This window comes from Phaseolus vulgaris, chromosome 4 (genome assembly GCF_000499845.2).
Source record: "Phaseolus vulgaris cultivar G19833 chromosome 4, P. vulgaris v2.0, whole genome shotgun sequence".
Classification (NCBI taxonomy): Eukaryota; Viridiplantae; Streptophyta; class Magnoliopsida; order Fabales; family Fabaceae; genus Phaseolus; species Phaseolus vulgaris.
Window position 1 is genome coordinate 45,457,698 of NC_023756.2, and position 20,305 is coordinate 45,478,002.

Here is a 20,305-nt window from a genome sequence, read left to right on the forward strand (position 1 = left end):
TCGTATATTCATTGTATTACCATATAACGCTAGAATTAAAATGTTCAACTATTTAACTAAATATTAATCATAATTTAAAAATAATATTATAAATATAGAAAATAAAAATTAAAGTGTTAATTTATATAATTAGAAAAAAAAAAGTTAAACATCAAGATCATCCAAACACTATTGGATAATATTATAAGCTAAAGCAAACTAAAATATTAATCTATCTAATTAAAAATAACAAACAATTATAATAAAAAAAATTAAAAATTGTTGATAATGGATCAACACACCTCCAATACACCTTCAACATGTTTAATATTAAATTAAATTAAATTAAATAAATAATTTAATTTAATTTATAGTTTTAAAAAAAATCCAATTCAACCTAGCTTATTTTTTACCCCAACAATTTTTGAAAGAAAAATTGAAATAAAAAGAAATAAAAGAGAATTAAAATATATTATCTTTAGTGGTGGAGGAGCACATGCATGGACCAGTTTCTAGGGACGAAGAAACAATCACAAGGGTTTGTCATTTTGTAATGATTGAAGGGTAAGTTTGTCATATTAAACTATTATCACCGTTAAATGTCGGTGAACGCCGTTCTCTTCCACTTACTCCGAACAAGTACTTTTTTTACACTGCTTTTTATAATTTCAGTCCTTTTAAAAATAATAAAAAATATGATACTTATTATTAAATAAATAATAATTATCAAATTATATACCTAATTATATAATATTGTACTATATTTTATTTAATTAAATTGTAATTTGAAAAGAGAAAGTTTTTTATACTACTATATATTATTTATTTTCTATTTTCTATACATGTACATACATAATGAGAATAAAATAAATTTCTTTCTTCTTACCTACAATTCTTATACTCACTTCCTATATAATAAATTTTAGTTTTGCAATTTTAATAATTTCAACTGAAAAAGATATTTTGTTAAAAAATATATTTCTATCACTTAGTCAAAACTGAGAAAAGTGTCTATTTTTATAATTATTTTAATTATTTTTTTTTCAAATTTAAATTTTGTTAAGATAATATTTTTAAGATAAATTATCGTATTCAAAATATTATATATTTGAATTTATAGTTTTATTATAATTTTATCGTTAAGAGATATATCAATAAATTAAGAGAAGAGATGTGAATAAATTGTTATTGATTTTGACTTTTAAAAATAAGTGAGACTGTATTAAATATATTGAAATAATTTTTATTTTTAATAGAGTAAATAATTTTAAATAGCTTTTGAGAATGTGTCACGAAAAAGAAAGTTTTTTCTTTGTAAATGGAACCCACTTTTCTATTCTTTGCCCCTCTTTGAACGGAAAGTGAGAGAAAGCAACTTTGGTGAAATTAAAATACCAAATTATTTTTTTACTATTATTAGGGTCTTCTTGTTTCAGAATATGAGAAAAAAAAAGCAAAAAAAGGCATTTAAAATTCAAAAAAGGAGACACAAAATAACGAAAAGAAAAATAAAAATATTTCTACAGTAAATATAAACCATACAAAAAAATAAAAATAAAAATAAGTAATGTGAAAGTTAATTATAATTCATGTATTAAGGTCGAATATTAAATGGCTTCATTAAATATTAGAAATTTTAAAATAAAGATAACAATCAAGATAAATATATTATTATTATTATATCATTTATTATATTCAAATATTAAACATTTCCTTAAGGGTGGAATAATCTTTTATATGTGTTTTTCCGATCGAAAATCGAATCTGAATAATAGAAAATTACGATAAGATTTACAATCGAAGAAAGAGATTTCATTGTTCAACTGATAGATACTTCTCACACATAAACATAAATATATTAATATACAACTAAATTTACAAATTTTTGACTTTCTTCCATCAAATTCAAATGATAAAAATTTTCACTCACCTTTCCTTCCTTTTTTTTTTATACTCTCCTTCATCTAAACAAAGTTTTAATGTTTATTTCGTGACTCAAATGACAATCCATTATTTAAGTGAGGAGAATGTTGTAGCAATTCTTCTTTCCTTTAAAAAAAAAACATTGCTTGTATAAGGATACTCGTTCTAGTCATATTTCTGTATACTAACAATTATTTTTACTCTTTTTAAAGGATACATATGATGTATTAAAATAGTTGCAATTTTTTATATTTTAATTTATTTTATTTCATTGATTTATTGTCTTTAGATGTGAATATATAGCTAGATGGAATTAAGTGAATTATTTATAACATAATGTGAAAAATTTTCGTAGTTATTGCATAAGTATTACTATAGATTATGTTGAATGAAGGTATCTATTTCAATGAGAGAATTAATGTAAATTTCTACCATTAGTTAGAGGTAGCTCTTGATAGACATATAAAAAATCATAGAGTCGAATAATCATATAAGAAAATTATATTATTATTCATCAAATAAATATGACATATTAATCTTTGAATTAAAATTTAAGAGACTCGTATGTAGGATTTAAGTATTTTATTTTATGTCTATAACAAGTAATAAATGTTGATGATTGTTATTAATAAATTGATGTGACAATCAATTCAATGAAATCACCTCCAAAAATAATCAAACACACTAAAATAAAAATAATAAAATTGATGCCATTTCCATCCATTTTTTTCTATTTTCATCTCAAACTTGCCACTTGTTATGCAATGTGAATATGTAACCCTAATTTGTTGCTCCACTTGATGTTGCTCTTAGTCCCAAAAAGAAGATGGTGACTCATAGAGCCCACATTCCCACAATGTTTTGAAAATAAAGCAAAACAAAACTCATATCAATGTCTCTTTGTGGTTATCATCAACAACCTCAATAAAAATCCACTCCTTATCCTTATCAAACCAAAAATTCTTCAACTTAGATACTTCAAACCTTGTTGATAGCCTCAATCATAGATTTTGCCCAATTATACATCCACACAACTCTTTCCTTTCTTTTGACTATCATCATCAACAATCACTATTAGAAAATCAGAAACTAAATATCTACTTAAAAAACCAAATCAAAAACCAATTTTTATAGGAAGAAAAAATAATTAGTTACTAAATTATATACTATTTTGTAAACTAAAAAAATTATCAGTATTTGATTAATTTTTATTATTAATAAATAATTTATAAATTAATATATAATTAGTTACCAAAATTTTAGCTATCAACCATTTAGATTTTAAAGTTGGTAGCTAAACTTTGATAGTTAATTAGATATCAATTTAAAAATCATTTATCAAAATTAAAAAATTAATTTAAATATCAATAACCTTTTTAATCTTTAACATAATATATAATTTATTCAAATATAATAATAATCTAATAATATTTTAAATTAAAAAATAAAATAAATATAATTAAAATAATAATTTAGTGTGTAGAGTGTATATGTTTAACTTGGGGGTTAAAACTATCACCACCCATAAAGAAATAATAGTTTTGAATACAAGAAAAAAAATCATATTGAATAATCGTGATTTTGGACAATAGTTAATTTAAAATTATAACTTTTACAAATTACTAAAATCGGTTTAATTAGTAGAAAATATTGTTCGAAAATACTTTGATTCCTAAGTTTTGGCATTCTTGAAGCTTAGAAGTTGGTTTAGAAGTTCCTATTGCATTTTGGGAGTTAGAAGTTGGTTTTGACCCTAAACCCTAACACTTTTAATTCAGTTTAAAATGCTATTTAGTTTAAAAACTAGTTTTTAATTTAAATTTTAGTGTCTAGTGTATCTATAAAGCAAAGTAAGATAAGTATCGATAAATATATTACTAAAAACTAGAATACTTATTTCTAAAAGTTGATGTACACAATAGTTTGCTTAAAGTAATTATTTGTTGATTATCAACACTTAATAGTTCCATTATTTTTCAGTTTGATTAATTATATCATATGTATTTTTAATTCAATTGGGCATCTATGTAATCATGTTAAATATAGATAAAAGAGATTTATTATTTTTATAATAATCTTATATGATTTTAGTAAAAATTCATTTATACCTAAAATAAAAGTTCAGTGGAAATTAATTTTAAGTAAACTTTCAAGATGTAAAACAACAAATTATCCCTCTTATAAAAAAAATGAATTATTAGGTTAAATACATGCAAATATCCTCATGATGAAACAAAAAAAATAAAACTAAATGAATGGCTTCAACTTTATGCTACTGCTTAATAGTCAAAGACTTGAGTCAAAAGTGACTGCCAAACTGATCCTTACAATTTGCTAATATGTCATTTTCCCAAAAAAATTATTCACAAAAAGTTTGTCCTTTTCTTATGGTGGAAAAAGGTGAAAAGGGAAGGAAAAAAAAAATATATATTTATTTTAAAAAATAAAAACAATTATTGTAATCTTAATTGTATTAAAATATAAACAAAAAGCCCGTCTAGCTCAGTTGGTAGAGCGCAAGGCTCTTAACCTTGTGGTCGTGGGTTCGAGCCCCACGGTGGGCGCTTTATTTTTTTTTAATTTTGATATTTGGCCCAATGGACTAGTTAAGATAATTGCTTCCTACGCCCCTGAATTTTGATGTTTGGCCCAATAGACTATTTAGGGTTATTGCTTACTGCACCCCATGAATTTTGACTCGCAACCAATATATTTCAAGAATTTTGAAACACAAAATACATTTAAAAAAAATGTGGAAAACAAAATCCAGAAAAGCGTTCAAGAAATTTAAATATTGAAACACAAGTGGAGAAGCAATTGCCTTAATTTAATCATATTAGAATGCCATGGTAATTGTGCTTATTTTTATTTCATATTTAAGTGATTTTTCTTCAAGAATGACATTTTCCTATGATAATTTTTTTAAGGGGTAGATGTAAAAAAATCCTTACATGTTAAGAACATTATTCTTTTCATCTTTTAGAGAAGAAGTATAAACAAGTTGCTTTTAACTTTTTGTTTATTTGTCTTCTTTATCACTATCAAAATTTTCCCTATTGGCTGATTCATAATTTCTCCATGCTGAACTTGTGACAAGTCATTGTTTTTGGAATAATTGAGCTAGCAAAAAACATCACCACATCAAGTGTAGACAACAAAGAACATGAGTGTTCTGATGAGGAAGTTGACTTTCCATAAACCATATATAACTGTCTCATGAAAAATGCCACCCTAATAACTGAACACTACTTCCAAATGTTGTCCCTTGAAAACAACTTCACAAGTTCCTATTATGGTGGTCCACCAAAGCAAAACCCTGGCAAATATCAAACACCTCACCCTATTGCAACTAAGAGATGCTTATCAAGTGAGAGGAGTGTTTGTTCAAAAGAGTGAAGGAAAGAAATCTAGATATTATGCAACCATACATGGATGATTATGATGAAAAGTTCTTCATTATCATATGATCAATCAACAAAGTCAAAGACACAAGACTCTGTGATTGTACCATCCATTTATGGTTGTATGGTGAAGTTAACTTCTCTTGTCCTCTCTTATAAACACTTATCTCACTTGATACACACCCTGCAATCAATAAAAACTACATTCCTAAGCAACAACATAAAGATCCAAATCTACAAAATGTCATGTTTGAGATCTTTTTTTTGCTCATATCATGGTAAAATGCATAGGTAGTAGTAGCAGACAAAGCAAGAACAAAGAAAGAGAGATGAGTGGTTGGAGGTTGGTTGATGAAGAGTGATTAGAGATTTCAGATGAGTCCACAGCAAGAGGCATTCCATCACTGTTTAGAGAGCAGGAATGAGGGTAAGAGGCATCAGTGTTCAACATCAGAGCTCTGAGAACACCAGAAACTGTGTGCATATAAGCTGTCCTATTTTTAGCCAGAAGCCATGTCAAGCCCATAAGCTCACAGTCTTTGTTGTGGATCTTGGTGGTCCTGTCTTCTGCTTTGCTTGAATTTGAAGACTTCTTGTTAAGCTGCGTAGAAGTAATACTTCAATGAGAATATCAAAAGAGGTTGCATATAAGTGATTCCACAAAAGGGGTTCGGTGCATCAAAGCTTCTTAAATAGCATCTTGGTTGGTGTAACATCCACTCATAGCAAAAATGGTCTCAGATGCACATCAAGGCTAATGCACTACCTAATGCAAGGCTTTTAATAGTGTGGCAGTGTGCAATTATTAATTTGTTAGCAACCCTGAATAATATTTTTAAATGCAACAAAAAATGTGACCCTAGCATGAGACTTCAATGACAATTTAAGATTCTGAAACAATTTCAAGGATTTTAAGGACAAGGGGCATAAATTCTGCAAACTCCTAACTGAAAATCAGAAACAGGAACAACAAATCCAAACACAGCCACAAATGATGTTGGTATCTAATTTTCAAAACTGTATGATGCTTACTAAAAAATGAGATCATGACAGACAATAGGATGAATGACTCAAGAAGAATCAGAGAATTAAAAGATCTGTAGGTATATATGAGAGAAAGAAAAAGAACAAAACTAAAATTCTATATTAAGAAACCATCATTTATGACCAGGGCAGGCTAATAATAAGAACAGTCAAATTGGATGGGGTCTCAAGCATTTAACAAATGACACTATCTGTCATAAATCATCATACCAAGAAAGCTAGTTTTGCATAAGACCATTTTCTCTGAGTCATTTTCATACTTGATCCAGAAGAGAATTATCTAAAAGGACTGGTGTTAGCTAAAGGGTCCTCTTAATACCAATAATCCAAAACTACAACTTAATTTGAAGTACCAAGATAGTGACATTGCACTTATTTGCTTAATATTTCCCAGCTATATCAGTTTATTTAAGAACTTGATTTTTGAGACATTAGAGTTAATACTGGTTTCTCTAAATTCTCATGTGACAAAAAAAAATAGTTGCTGAGTTACAAAGCATACTACTAATCCACCATTGGCTCCAGCCATGTTCGTGAACCACACAAACTCCAAAGGCGCGTGAAGAACTGTGAAAAGGCTTAGAAAGCAACCAACATCACAGGTAAACAAAAGCATGACACAACTTTACTAAGTACCAAGCATGAGTGAAGAAGATGAAAATGAAACCAAAACACCATCTTGATCTTCAACTTTCAACAAGATCCATCAACTTCCAAGTCACAATGAACTAAGCAAATGACACCGAAACATGAAAAGAATACCCTAGAAAAAAGAGATTTTTTTTTATGTATAAACTGGGAAAACTCACCAAATAGAGGGTATTTAAGCACTTAGAGCACCCTCCAAGACCTGGTAAGCCATTGACATCAGTGCTACTACTCAAGCAATTCTTCTCCAACCTTCTGACACCTGCATCCCCCACAAGCTCCCCATTTTGGCTAACAGAAAATGCATCTGGGCATGTCAAGTGATGCAGCCTAATGCCACAAAAGCAATACACCACATCACAGGTATCATTAGGCTTGGTAAGCTCAATTCCCCTAACTTCCAAAGCCTTTCCTAGCTCATTCACACAGGTTTCTGAGTCATCTGGCAGCAAAGGCATCATGTCATATACTGATGTAGAGTGGCCATGAACATTGCTATGCCTGTGGCCCAACATGCCTAGTGCAGTAGAAGAATATGCAGAATACAACCATGCTGCAAGCACTGGGCAGCACCTGCTGCGGTGGAGCTCCATGTCACCACCACTTTTGGCACCACCACATGCACTCTTGATCCCATCAAAGAGCTCATCTGAGAGGGTAAGAGGGCAACCTGCAACATCAGATTCTTCTGGGAATGCAGGGATTGTCGTTGAAGGCTTGGCTGGGGTTAGCAAAACGGGCTTAAGGGTGGTTGTTGCTGCTGAGTCAGTATGGCACAGGTAGCAAGGGAAGAAAAGGATGCACAAGAGGAAAAGTGTCAATGACATGGTGCTAATTCCAGAGTTAAAGAGTATATGCCTAAGCTGAGGGGAAAGGAATGGAATGGAATGGAAGAAAGTTGTCTTGTTCCTCTTACCAAAAAGAAGAAAATGTGATGTTAGTATAGGTTTTATGGATAGGAGGAACCAAAGGGAAAGGCAAAGAAAGATAAAGGGTAAAAGATGGTGGGGTTGGTGTACAATATATAAAGATAAAAAAAAGGAAAAAGAAAGTGGTGTGGCTGTGGAAAGTTTGGCAGTATGCTACCTCGTTTAGATCTAAAGTACTCACCAGAGCAAAGTCACCAAGAAGGGATTGGATTTGGAATGCTGTAGCATGAACAAATCATGGATGAAACAACTACATTTGATTCAGGTTTTGGTTTTATGTGGTCTTACAGCATACTTGGATTTGCCTTGTACATGATTTAGACAGAAACAAACACTTTAAAATACCAGTTAACAAGTTTTAGTCACATAGTTAATTGTGTACTTGTTGGCTCAAATACAGAATTAGTGTTGTTAAGTTTGGATTTTGTGGTTCCTTTTTTCCCAAATGATTGTTTTGTTTTGTTGTGTGATGTTTGGATAAGTGTGTGTGAATATCAGTAGGTAAAGTGTATTTAATTCATGGCATTGTGAGTGCAGAGGGATGGTGAGAGTTTTCACATGATTTGAAGGTTCTTATTGAATGAGTAACTCAGAAGTGCCAATATCTTAATTGTTTCCACCAGCAGTTGTTGCAACCTTTATTCTTCTCTTACTTACTCCTCCCTCCTAAATCCTAATCATGCAAATCAATTATGTTCTGCATAATTTTATTTTTAGGGTTCTAAGGGGTAATTCTAGATATTTTTCAAGCCTTGATAATAATATTTATTATTGTGATGATAAAGCTAAACATTATATAATTTTAACATCAACACTTTATTTTATTGCTTATGTATGTTAATGTAAAATTATTCTAACTCAATCAGTAGTTTTTTATATATATATATATATATATATATATATATATATATATATTTTAGTTCTGATACACAACTGTTAAAAGTGTCACAAAAATTTGTTATGATATAAAAAAAAATAAATGAAAATATCATAGTTGAGTTTAGGTTTAGGGTAAGAACATTATTTGAGTTTGACAAATTATCCTCTCAATTTTTTATCTATTAAAAGAAAAAATAACAAAATATGAAAGAAATGATTTCAAAATCTAACCTTACTAAAAATGATAGATGTTAAAATTATATTCTAAAATCATCCTCTGTCTAATTTAGTTAAGTTTATTTAAATTTTTATATTTTATTTTATTTTATTCTATTTTAAAAATATATTTATAGTATTAAAAATTATTAAAAATAGTTTTATTAATATTGATTTGATCTCATTTATTTGATTTTATTTGAACAGTTAATCCCTGAACTGGTTTATTGATGGATTCAATTTTAAAAATATTCATAAAACTGTTTATGGTGTTAAAGGATGATCAATGAAATATTTTAATCAATAACACTTATATTTATATTAAATGTATTTCTAATTAGTTGATTGGATCAATGTTGCATGTGCCTAGTAGATATAAATCTTTTTCAAAATTTATGAACACTAAAAACTAATAATTTTTTTTTGGAAAAACAGCAAAAAATTCCAATAAATTATATTTAAATGCATGTTTACTGTGTGAGTAAATTCAATTTTCCATTGATTCAAAGGGTCCATTCTACGAGTCTTTGTGTTCTATCTACATTAATCTAAAGTTCTTTTTCAATCTAATTCGTAAACAAAAAATTATATATTAATCAAATTTAAAATCTAACATTTTTTTTTCATTATAATGTATAATACTCTAATTTTTTCTACATATTATCAAATATTTTTCTTATAAAATAAACTAACATGACATCCAAATTTTAAATAAATTTAATCAAAGCTATAACTTTAAAACAAAGCTATAACTTTAATCAATTTAAATAAATGTAAATAAAAACTAATAAAAAAAGTTTGGAAATATCAATAAATTCTATAATTAATTATATATCCATTCAATTGAATTGTTTACTAAGTAGGTAATTAATTAAATTTTCCATTGATTCGATGGGTCCAATCTAATACACTATTCAACCTGCTCTTATATATTATGATTGATTCAGTTTTTTTTTTTATGGAAAACTGTGTCTCGAGTCCCCAAAAAAAGCTGTAAAATATGAATTCCCTCAAACTTTAATTTTCACCCTTCTGCATATTTTTGTGTGTTTTTGACCCTTCTGAACGTTATTCATCATTTTTCTACGTCTTCAAAAGAATGTAATAAGATTTGTAAGTTATAATCTACATTTTACATTAATATTAATAATAATTGAGAAGTAGCCTAAAACCTTAATTAAAAGCATTTAGTTTAGGTAGCATTTAGTTTAGGTAGAAACATTGGTATCTAGTTTTTTTTTTCAGTTCTATTTCATAATAACTCTTTGTTCCGCATATCCAGCTAAATATCGTAGTTAACGCTCTTTTCTCTTCTCTATAAATAAACGAGATATTCTTCATTAATTTTCTAAATCAACACTAAAATCATTTTGTCATCTTAACAGGCTGAGTTCATGATCTTACAATCTCCAACCTCATAAATAAACTAATGAGACTAATAAACTTAAAAGATCGATAATCTTTTCATCGTAGTCTTTGCTGATTAAAAAAAAAAAAAAATCTTTTCATCATAGTAACGAACTCAGTTCATAATTTCAAAAGTACCATAATTACCAAAATCCGACTAAATAAACAAGTTTGATTGGTTCAATGACTAGTTCAATAATTTTAAAAAATGAACAATTTCAGAATCTATGAGAATAGTTGAAAACATGTGAAAAAAATAATTTAAACTTATGTTACTTCAAATAGTTGATGGACATTTGCTTAGTTTTGGTGAATTAAGTTCATAGTTAAGGATATTCTAAAAACATGTGCAAAAGACTAATTTGAATTGATGTTCTTTCAAATAGTTGATGAACATTTACTTAGTTGGTGAATTAAATTGAAAGTTTTGGATCGTTTACCAAAACCATTCAATTTTGATAGGTTAATTATTTAAATAAATAAAATTTAAAAAATATTAAAATGAATAAATTATGTATAATATAAGAAGTAGTAAAAAGATGAAAGTTTATTTTGTATGATGATAAGAAGTAGTAAGAGATTTTGAGGTGAGAAAAGAGTGGAAAGAGAAGCACGTTTTGCAGTGAAAAGCTGCCAATAAGGTTTCATTCTCTTTCTCATAATTAAACCTTTTTTTTTTTCTTTCATCAAAACAACTATAGTAAAACCACATCTGCTACTTCCAGAAGGTTCATAATGTAACACCACCATTTATTATTTTTTCCACAGTAAATAAATAAAAAACCAAGACAAATAGTATCTAATAATAAAAAATTATAAAAAATGTTACATTATTCAAAATATATTATTAAAATAGTAATTTTCTTTTCAAATAACAAGATGCCCGTCTAGTTCAGTTGGTAGAGCGCAAGGCTCTTAACCTTGTGGTCGTGGGTTCGAGCCCCACGGTGGGCGTTTTTTATTTTTTTTTATCTTTTTTACATTCATGGACTTGTCTGGCCCAATGGGCCTACTTGGTCTCAACTCTATTGGGGCAACTTCTACCTACAAATTTCTCCCTGCACCCCATCATTTTCAGATAAGACTATTTTGCCCCCTTTAAAATGACTTTCAAATTATTCTTTCTGAAATAATTTTGGAACATTTTTTCTGGAACATGTTTTATGAATTCCGGATTTATCAATATGAAAATAAAAACAAATGTGTTCCGGTAGTTCTGGAATATTTTTTTTTCTTTCGGATTTTCTATTACAAAAATACCCTTTGCTTATGGAACTACTATTTCAGAAACACCTAAAGTTGTAAAGGATAATTTCGGTATTTTTGAAGAACGTAGGGGTGTAGGAAGAAAAATGTAGAGGTATAGGAAGAAATTTCCCTCTATTGGCCCAACTAGTTACTGTTTGATCCAACTCGTAACTTTCTAGTATAACGAAAAAGATTGTTTTTTATTTTATTTTAAACCTCACAAAAGCTATAATTTGAAATTTTTTGAGTTACTTTGGATTTATCATTTTAGAACATCCTATATATATTTATTACGAATTTAACGTTTCTGAATTAATTTAAAATATTTGTTTTGAAAAATATGAAATTTATCATCCTCCCAAATACATTATCGCCACAAAATTTTAAAACATCTTAGAAAGCTTTTTCCTTAATGTACCCGAAGATTAATGCAATCAATCAAAATTTCATAAAATACACGTAATGTGATTAAAATATATTTACTATTGAGCTATACAAAAGTGGAGAATTCATCATTCAATATAATTATTATAATTATTGTGATTACTATCTCCTTTTGTTTTTGAAGATAATGAAATTGGAGTTAGTAATTAGTCTTTATATCAAATGCCAAACGTGAAACTAAAATTCACTCAATGCAATATAGGTCACAAAACAACTCAAAATTTGACAACACAACATTTAAAATAAGGTATTTTAAAATAAAACATTACAATTTGTAGAGGATTGGACATCTCCGAATCTAACTCTAATACAATTAACATATTACGAATAAGAATATCAAACTAAGACAAAAAACAAATATCAATAAAAGCATATGCATATTTTGAGCTCAAATTTACATAAAAATATTTCAACTTATAATAAAACCAAATAATATGAGTAAACTCAATATATAACTAATATTAAAAGTTTCCACTTTCCAAATAATTTATGCCACAATCTAATAATAAAATTATACTCTCATTTATAATATCAATTCAATAACAATTTAATATTAAACATAAATTTTAACATAATTATTAAAAAAATTCTCATCAATTTTTAATTTACTATATTTTAGCTTAACCCATGTTATATTTTATTGTAAAAAGATATTTTCCACTAGTGACAACATAAATATGTTTATGGATATTTTTTTGTTGCAACTTGAATAATGAAAGGTTTTCAAATTTTATCTTCATTGTAATTAATTGTAGTAGAGTGAGAAAATGTCCTCAAAATACGTTTATAGGAGAATATGTTCCTTTACAATGATCACATGTAATGAAATGCTCAACTTTCAAATTATGGCTCAATTTTCATGGATGATATTTTATTATACAATAGGGTAACTTTTGCATAATGTGTACCTCATAAAAATTGGATTTATGTTATTTTTTGACAAACATAATATAATAACAACACCGAGTCCATCTAACAACAACCAAAAATACTACTAATAGAGAATATATATTCATCTTCAATACTTTTAACTCTTTTCCTCCACCCTCTTTATTTTGAGATTTCGTTATTTCTCTTTATTTTGCTTTTATAATATATCTAAATTATCCTTCTTTATCATGGTAATTACAATTTCATGGTAATTTTACAATAACAAAAAGTTGACTTAAACATATCATAATTGTTGTTATTTATAACGTGGATAATTGATAATTGAAAACAACTCTATTCTTTAACCAAAATCAAAAGCAAATTCAACATACCCTCAATAATAAAACATATGTGTGAAACAAATTTCTTAATGTTTTTTATTGTAGCACATACAATTATTAGATGCTAAACATCTTGAAATCTTCTCCTTACATAAAAATTTCAAAATTCATTAAACGAATCTCAAAGACTCACAGTAAGCTTAACATCTTACATCAAACCTCTTTATTACCATTACTCATCTTAAAGAAAACTCTATTTTTCCTCTAAAAACCATTAAAGTAAACATTTACATATTATTAGTTCATAAGAAGGACACAACCCTCATCATTGGGAACCCCTTAGAAACCTAACTGGTTATTCTTTCACATTCATATGTTATTCTCTCACCTCCATAAATTATCGTATTTTCAAAAATATCCCTCTATAATATTTTGGATTACGTAATCTAGAAGTTTTTTTTTTATATTCGTAATTAGCTTTCAGATTACATAATCTGTAAACTTTTTTTCATATGCATGATTAGTTTTTAGATTACATAATCTGAAAATATTTTTTCAAAATACGTGTCCGAATTACATAATCTGATAGTTAGTCTATGAGAATAAACAAGAAAGATAAAAAAATATTTTCACATTTTATAGAAAGTAGTAGAAGAATATGTGCTGAAAGAAACAATCTAGAAACTATCATACCAACTATTTAAAGAAGAGGCATAACTTTTTAATAAAAAAATGCAAAACAAACCATTAATTTTCGAAAATCAATAACTTAGGCATGTGGGTCCTAACTTTACGAAGAAAAGAGTTAAATGTTAAACGAAAATCTAATCAAGAATCCCAAAGAAAAATAAAATAAAATCAGACACCTTCCAATTATTGTTTATAATATATAATATATGAGGAACTCGAAAGGTATTTATTATCAATAATAAATAAATTAATAAAACAATTGAAGCGCGTTTATTACATTATTATTTTATTTTATTCAGCAAATTGGGTGTAGTAGTAGTGTAGCCGTTGCACTTGTCCAACGCTCCCTCTCTCTTTTTTCTCTCTCTCTTTATCGCAGTTCTTCACTATTTCTTTCTCTCTCTCTCTCTCTCTCTCTACCTTCACACACCACTGAGAAAAAAACTATCAACACTCTTTGAGTTGAGGCTTTTCCAGCGTGACCCATTTGTTTATTCTCAATTTTCCAGTTCAATTTCAAATGCAATTGGTAGATTGCGATTTCCCCAACCAGAAACCCTAGCCGTTTCTAGATGACCCACTTGTGAATTCGCAATTTTGTTACTGAATTTCAGCTGTGTTTCATAGTTTCTTTGCATCTTCGCCGCCAATTTTGGGGGGAAAAATGTCAGAATTCGATCTGTCCAAGAAAGTAGCCGATAGGTATCTCAAGCGTGAGGTCCTTGGTGAAGGTACATACGGTGTCGTTTACAAAGCCATCGATACGCAGGTAACTTTTTTCTAGTGTTTAACTCTGTTCTGTTCGTTAAAGTAAAAAAAAAAAGAAAGAAAAACAAAGTAAAAGAACAGTTATGGACAAAATTATGAGTATATTTGTAGCGAAGATATTTTGTTATGGATTGTGAGAATTGGGTTTGAATAAAGTTTGGAACTTGGAAAAGAAGTTGAAATGTCTTATATTGAAGGTTGGGTTAATGGAATCTTTGAATAAGAGGAAAAAAAAGTCTTTAATAATATTCAGGGAATGTATGCATTTTAAAGTTGTTTAAAAATGGATTTGGTAAAACTATGCTTTTTTTGTGGTAACTTGCAATGGGGTATTCCAGTTTCCGTTAATTTTTTGTTTTGTGTTGGTTGTGGCTGCTATTTGATTTTTGTTGCAATGGATACTATTTGATTGTATTGTGAAATTATGGCTGCACACGTCTTCATGAATTGGCCTTTTATTTAATAATGAGATGATACTACAATGGTACTGTTATTGTTATCATTATCTTGTGGTCCTTATGATTATAAAGATGTATTCATTGCATGGACAGACAGGGCAGACGGTGGCAATTAAGAAGATCCGGCTTGGCAAGCAGAAAGAAGGGGTGAATTTTACGGCTCTCAGAGAAATTAAACTGCTTAAGGAGCTCAAAGATCCAAACATTATTGAGCTGATTGATGCCTTTCCCCATAAAGGGAATTTACATCTCGTGTTTGCGTTCATGGAGACAGACCTTGAAGCTGTTATACGGGATCGGAATATTGTTCTTTCACCCGGTGATATAAAATCTTACCTTCAGATGACACTTAAAGGCCTTGCTGTTTGCCACAAGAAATGGGTGTTACATAGGTAGATTATGTTGCTTATATGGTCATTCTAAGTCATTACTTGCTTTTAGTTCTGAGCTCAGAGGTTTTGTTATGCATTTTCAGGGATATGAAGCCAAATAACTTGTTGATAGGATCTAACGGACATCTGAAACTTGCAGATTTTGGTTTAGCTCGGGTATTTGGAAGCCCAGACCGCAGGTTCACTCATCAGGTTTGCTTCTTTATGCATAATGTCTTGGGAATCCTTTAAGTATGCGGGATTAATCCTTACAATTTGAGGAAGGACTTTGGAAACGGACTGGTTTCTTTAATTAATATCAGCATTCTGAGTAAATTGTGAATTTAAATAAAACTCAACTCATCTGTTAATTATTCCACTTTCTTCAGATTCTTCAATAATAAGACTAGCAAACTTTCCTAAATTTGGATGGTTAGAATTTGCATGACTAGAAAAGAATATTCCCTAGATATTTTATAATCACCTTTGGTTTTCTATGATGCTTTAGTTCGAATTTATATGAAAACACACAATGCAAGTCAAGCTGCGTTTACCATGAAATCTGTATTATTACTTCCTGGCTTTGTCCCAAAACTTAAAGAAAACAAGGGAAAGAAAAAAAATTATGGGTAAAAAAGCATGGACATGACTTGGAAGTAGAAGTTTTCTAGATTTTTGGTGAATATGTTTTCCTGAAGAGTGGAGTACAATTTGTTGAATCAGTAAGTAGCAGCTTGCATATCAGCCTCTTTGTAACAAAAGTGTTTCTTTTGAATACCATGTCTTCATTGCCTCCTCTAGATGTCAGCTTTTGTGTACCTTTGAACTTAACATGTTTCATCCTTGTGTTTGTACCTCGCACTTCTCTTGATGCACATTTTTGACACAAAATACATGAATAGGTGTTTGCAAGGTGGTATAGAGCACCTGAACTATTATTTGGTACCAAGCAATATGGTCCAGGGGTAGATGTTTGGGCTGCAGCCTGTATTTTTGCTGAACTTCTTCTTCGTCGACCCTTCCTGCAGGTAAATCAATATTTTCATGGTGATTATGTATGAACTATTAGGCACAGGATAAATGTTCACTTTTTGTAGGTTAAAAATTAATCACTAGATCCCTAAACTATTTCGGAATTTTTAATTGTGTCTAAACTAAAAAGAAAATTCTAATTGGGTCCTTGGAGTTGGATTATGACGGCTTGAAATTGCTAGAAAATAAAATTTTTGTGGCGGTGTTATGTCCTACAGAGTCAATTACAAAAAATGAAAAATTAAAGACCCAATTACATATCTTTTTTTAATTGAGACCTAATAAAATTCTTAAGAAATAAATATTTTTTAATATATAAATTATATTATAATTAAAATTCATAATATATAAATATTTTTTAGTATATAAATTATATGACAATTAAAATTCATACATATATATATAACTATTTTTTATTATATAAATTTTGTAATTAAAATTCATAATAAATAATATTTTAAAGCATATGAATTATGTGATAATTAAAATTCATGATAAATAAATATTTTAATAATATAAATTAAAATTTTGGATTTATGATAAAAAATTTAAATTGTGATATAAGGTTATATTTAACTATTACTTTTTTTTTTATAAAAAAGCAATGAAATTTAATTTAGAGATGAAAATAAAAGAGTAGATTGAAAGGATAATTGGTTTAAGAGATCGAGTATGTAGATAAAGATAAAAAGAGAGAAGAGTAGTTTGAGAAGGTCGAGATAAATTTTTTTGGCTAATTGCAGAGGTAGTGAGTGAAATGCACATCCCTATCTGAGAAGAGTATTGAGAATGTTTATTTGAGAGTGTGGAAAAAGTAAGGCTCTCTCTTTCTGTGCATTCCCATTTATTAATAAGAGTAGACTATTTTATGGTAAATGATGAAAGGCTGATGTTCTGGAATAGATGTTATTCCTGTTCTGACAATTTTTTATGTCACTGTTTTGCTATTTAATTTCAAAGTGTGTATTGTTTTTGTGTACTTAGGTATCTTCCTTCTGGTGATTTCATGAGTTTGTTTTTGTCATTTGGTGTAGGGTTCAAGTGATATTGATCAATTAGGAAAAATTTTCGCAGCATTTGGAACTCCATCTCCTTCTCAGTGGCCGGATATGGTCTACCTACCTGATTATGTTGAATATCAACATGTTCTTTCTCCACCTTTGCGTTCTTTGTTTCCAATGGCAAGTGACGATGCTTTAGATTTGTTGTCAAAGATGTTTACTTATGATCCAAAAGCTAGAATTTCAGTGCAGCAGGCATTAGAGCACAGGTATGTACCATAACCATTCTCTTTAAGAAAAAATGTTTCTTTCTCTTTGCCTGATTTTTAATCTGTTCTCTTCCATTTTAGGTACTTCTCTTCTGCACCTCTGCCCACAGATCCTGTTAAACTTCCAAGACCTGCCCCTAAGAAGGAATCTAAGGCTTCAGATGTAATTACAAACGAAGGTCCTACTGTCTTGTCACCTCCAAGAAAGTCTAGGAGAGTAATGCCAGGGCGTGATGGGTCTGAAGGCAATTCCTTGCAAGGAGACAAGTTTGATGACAGTGTTAGTGTCAGACAGGCAGCTGGTGATAACACAGGCAAAAATGAGCCAGTTCCAATGTCACTAGATTTTTCTCTTTTTGGATTGAAACCTCCAAATAGACCTACAATTACCAGGTAAAACATGTTGATATCTTTATTTTATATCTAATGAGAAGCATTACAGAGTTGAATGCAATTTCATTTTTTCTATCAGAGTTGAATAATGAAAGTGTGTGTCAAATTTGTTGTCTTCTCAATTTACTTGTAACTGCTATTTATTTAATTAATTTTTTCTTTGGTTCTGCAGTGCTGACAGATCACATTTAAAAAGAAAGTTAGATCTAGAATTTTAACAAGTTAGATCTATGATGGTTGCATCAGTGTACACGAGGGTTCTGATACAGTTGAGAAAAAACACTGCGTATCAGCTTCGCATGTATGTCATTCCTTCCTTGTCTCTCTCTCTCTCTGCATGAAGCTCCTATGATTATGTTGATTTTTAAAGGAAGAAGTACGTAGCAGTGACAGCAGATTAGCATCTCACTTATATAGCAGTTCAGAGAGTGAAAGTAACTATCATAGATTAAAAAATTAAGTAACCGTACTCTTTGGATCCCTTTGCTCTGAATTTTTGTTCTCAACATTCAACAGAACTTGTTCTTGTATCTCTCTCCATGGAAGGCCTTGGCTGAGGGCTTTTTCTTGAGCCCTTGGCTGAGGCTTGAAAAAGTGATGGTGGGGAAAACTGGATTTTAACATTGATTTGTTATTCAACATAAAGAGAAATTATTGTTTACACTTGAAGTGTATAATATGTATTTTCTTTGGGGGGTTTTCAAATAGCTTTTGCACTGAGCAAATTTGTTTTTGTTTAGAGTTTTGCTGTGTTTGTTCCGTTTTTGTTTCTTATGTGCAGAACCTTGGTTTAATTTTTGTTTAACAAGCTAATGATTTTGACATTCATTTGATCCTGAACTTCTCATTCTTGAAGCATTGCTGATGTTTGATGCTGTCATGCATGCTTGTGTGCAAATTAATCACTGAAGTATTATTAAAAATCATAATGAGTAATTGAAAATCCATCAAATTGGTAACGTTAGAAAATTAATTGATGATTTTTCAATATTTCAACATTTTTTTGTAATTAATTGATGATGGTTTATTCAAAATAAACACCAAATTTCATTGGGTACTATTAGACCTAATTATTAATAGTTATTGTTTTCATCTTAAAATGGTCTAATTGGGTCAAACATCATCATAAAATGCTAGTGAAAATATCTGCATTTTTAATTTAAATAATACTATTTTGAATAATTTTAAAAAAATGATTTAGGAATAAAAAAAATGTATGTATTAGTTATTTTAAGTGTGAAAGTTAGATATTTATATGAAGGATGACATTGTTGAACAAAAATGACAATAAGTTTTTTTATTTTATTTTTTTATTTTATAATAATAACAAATAATTTTCTTATACCAATAATAATTATAAAGTAGAACATTTTATTAAATTTTTTAGTGTTATACTTATAGAATATATGGAAATAGTTATTATTTATTGCAGGTAATTTTTTTTAATAATAAAATAAATTATATCCATAAGGGTAAAATCATAATCAATTAGAAGTCGTTACATAACGATTAAGAAGATATTTTTTTTATAAATAGTCATATATTATTATAAATAGAATAATTATTTAATAAAAACATATAAAAATAAATGCTGTAGGGAGGTTAATTAAACAATTTAATTTTAAGAGAAACAAAATAAAAACAAAAAATATGACTTGTATGTCTAACGAAATCAAATGAACTTATTTTTTTTTTAATTAAATCTCAAATCAAATGTCCATAACTAATTTAAACGATTGAAGTGTGATTTTATTAATGAACATTAACAACGTGTTTAAAAGTCTGTCACAAACCATTTGGCACGTGTTTATATTTCAAGCAATATTTTTATATTTTACGTCTATATGCTAAATAATTGGCTACAAACATATTATAACTATTATGGTTACTTCAGTAAAAAAAATATTATAATTACCAAAAGAATATTTTTGGAAACTTAGAAAAAAAATTGTACTTGTTTTACATTTTGTTTGCTTTTTAATTCAAGCATCTTT

General features: G+C 28.6%; 2 protein-coding genes and 2 non-coding genes across 4 annotated transcripts; 3 read left to right on the forward strand and 1 right to left on the reverse strand.

Moving 5' to 3' along the window:
- The first annotated feature begins 4,393 nt into the window (after positions 1–4,393).
- Positions 4,394–4,466, forward strand: TRNAK-CUU (transfer RNA lysine (anticodon CUU)). The gene has a single exon. It is a non-coding gene; the product is annotated as a tRNA-Lys (tRNA).
- A 606-nt stretch (positions 4,467–5,072) lies between these two features.
- On the reverse strand, positions 5,073–7,986 carry LOC137837957 (uncharacterized GPI-anchored protein At4g28100-like). The gene is made up of 2 exons (XM_068647145.1): positions 7,157–7,986; positions 5,073–5,904 (listed from the first exon to the last, which is right to left on the reverse strand). Exons 1-2 carry the CDS (start codon positions 7,820–7,822, stop codon positions 5,572–5,574), a joined length of 999 nt encoding a protein of 332 aa, XP_068503246.1. The 5' UTR covers positions 7,823–7,986; the 3' UTR covers positions 5,073–5,571.
- A 3,321-nt stretch (positions 7,987–11,307) lies between these two features.
- TRNAK-CUU (transfer RNA lysine (anticodon CUU)) lies at positions 11,308–11,380 on the forward strand. The gene has a single exon. It is a non-coding gene; the product is annotated as a tRNA-Lys (tRNA).
- A 2,939-nt stretch (positions 11,381–14,319) lies between these two features.
- LOC137837961 (cyclin-dependent kinase D-3-like) lies at positions 14,320–18,972 on the forward strand. Its single transcript, XM_068647147.1, has 7 exons — positions 14,320–14,788; positions 15,339–15,637; positions 15,721–15,829; positions 16,519–16,644; positions 17,683–17,918; positions 18,000–18,311; positions 18,484–18,972. The coding sequence occupies exons 1-7, from the start codon at positions 14,684–14,686 to the stop codon at positions 18,527–18,529; spliced, it is 1,233 nt and encodes a 410-aa protein (XP_068503248.1). The 5' UTR covers positions 14,320–14,683; the 3' UTR covers positions 18,530–18,972.
- The last annotated feature ends 1,333 nt before the right edge of the window (positions 18,973–20,305 follow it).

Coding starts and splice junctions, on each gene's coding strand:
- LOC137837961 (XM_068647147.1), top strand. CDS start 14,684: ATGTCAGAATTCGATCTGTCCAAGAAAGTAGCCGATAGGTATCTCAAG. Junction 15,830..16,518: donor ACCGCAGGTTCACTCATCAG/GTTTGCTTCTTT, acceptor ATACATGAATAG/GTGTTTGCAAGGTGGTATAG. Junction 17,919..17,999: donor CAGCAGGCATTAGAGCACAG/GTATGTACCATA, acceptor CTTCCATTTTAG/GTACTTCTCTTCTGCACCTC.
- LOC137837957 (XM_068647145.1), bottom strand. CDS start 7,822: ATGTCATTGACACTTTTCCTCTTGTGCATCCTTTTCTTCCCTTGCTAC. Junction 5,905..7,156: donor GCTTAAATACCCTCTATTTG/GTGAGTTTTCCC, acceptor ACTTCTACGCAG/CTTAACAAGAAGTCTTCAAA.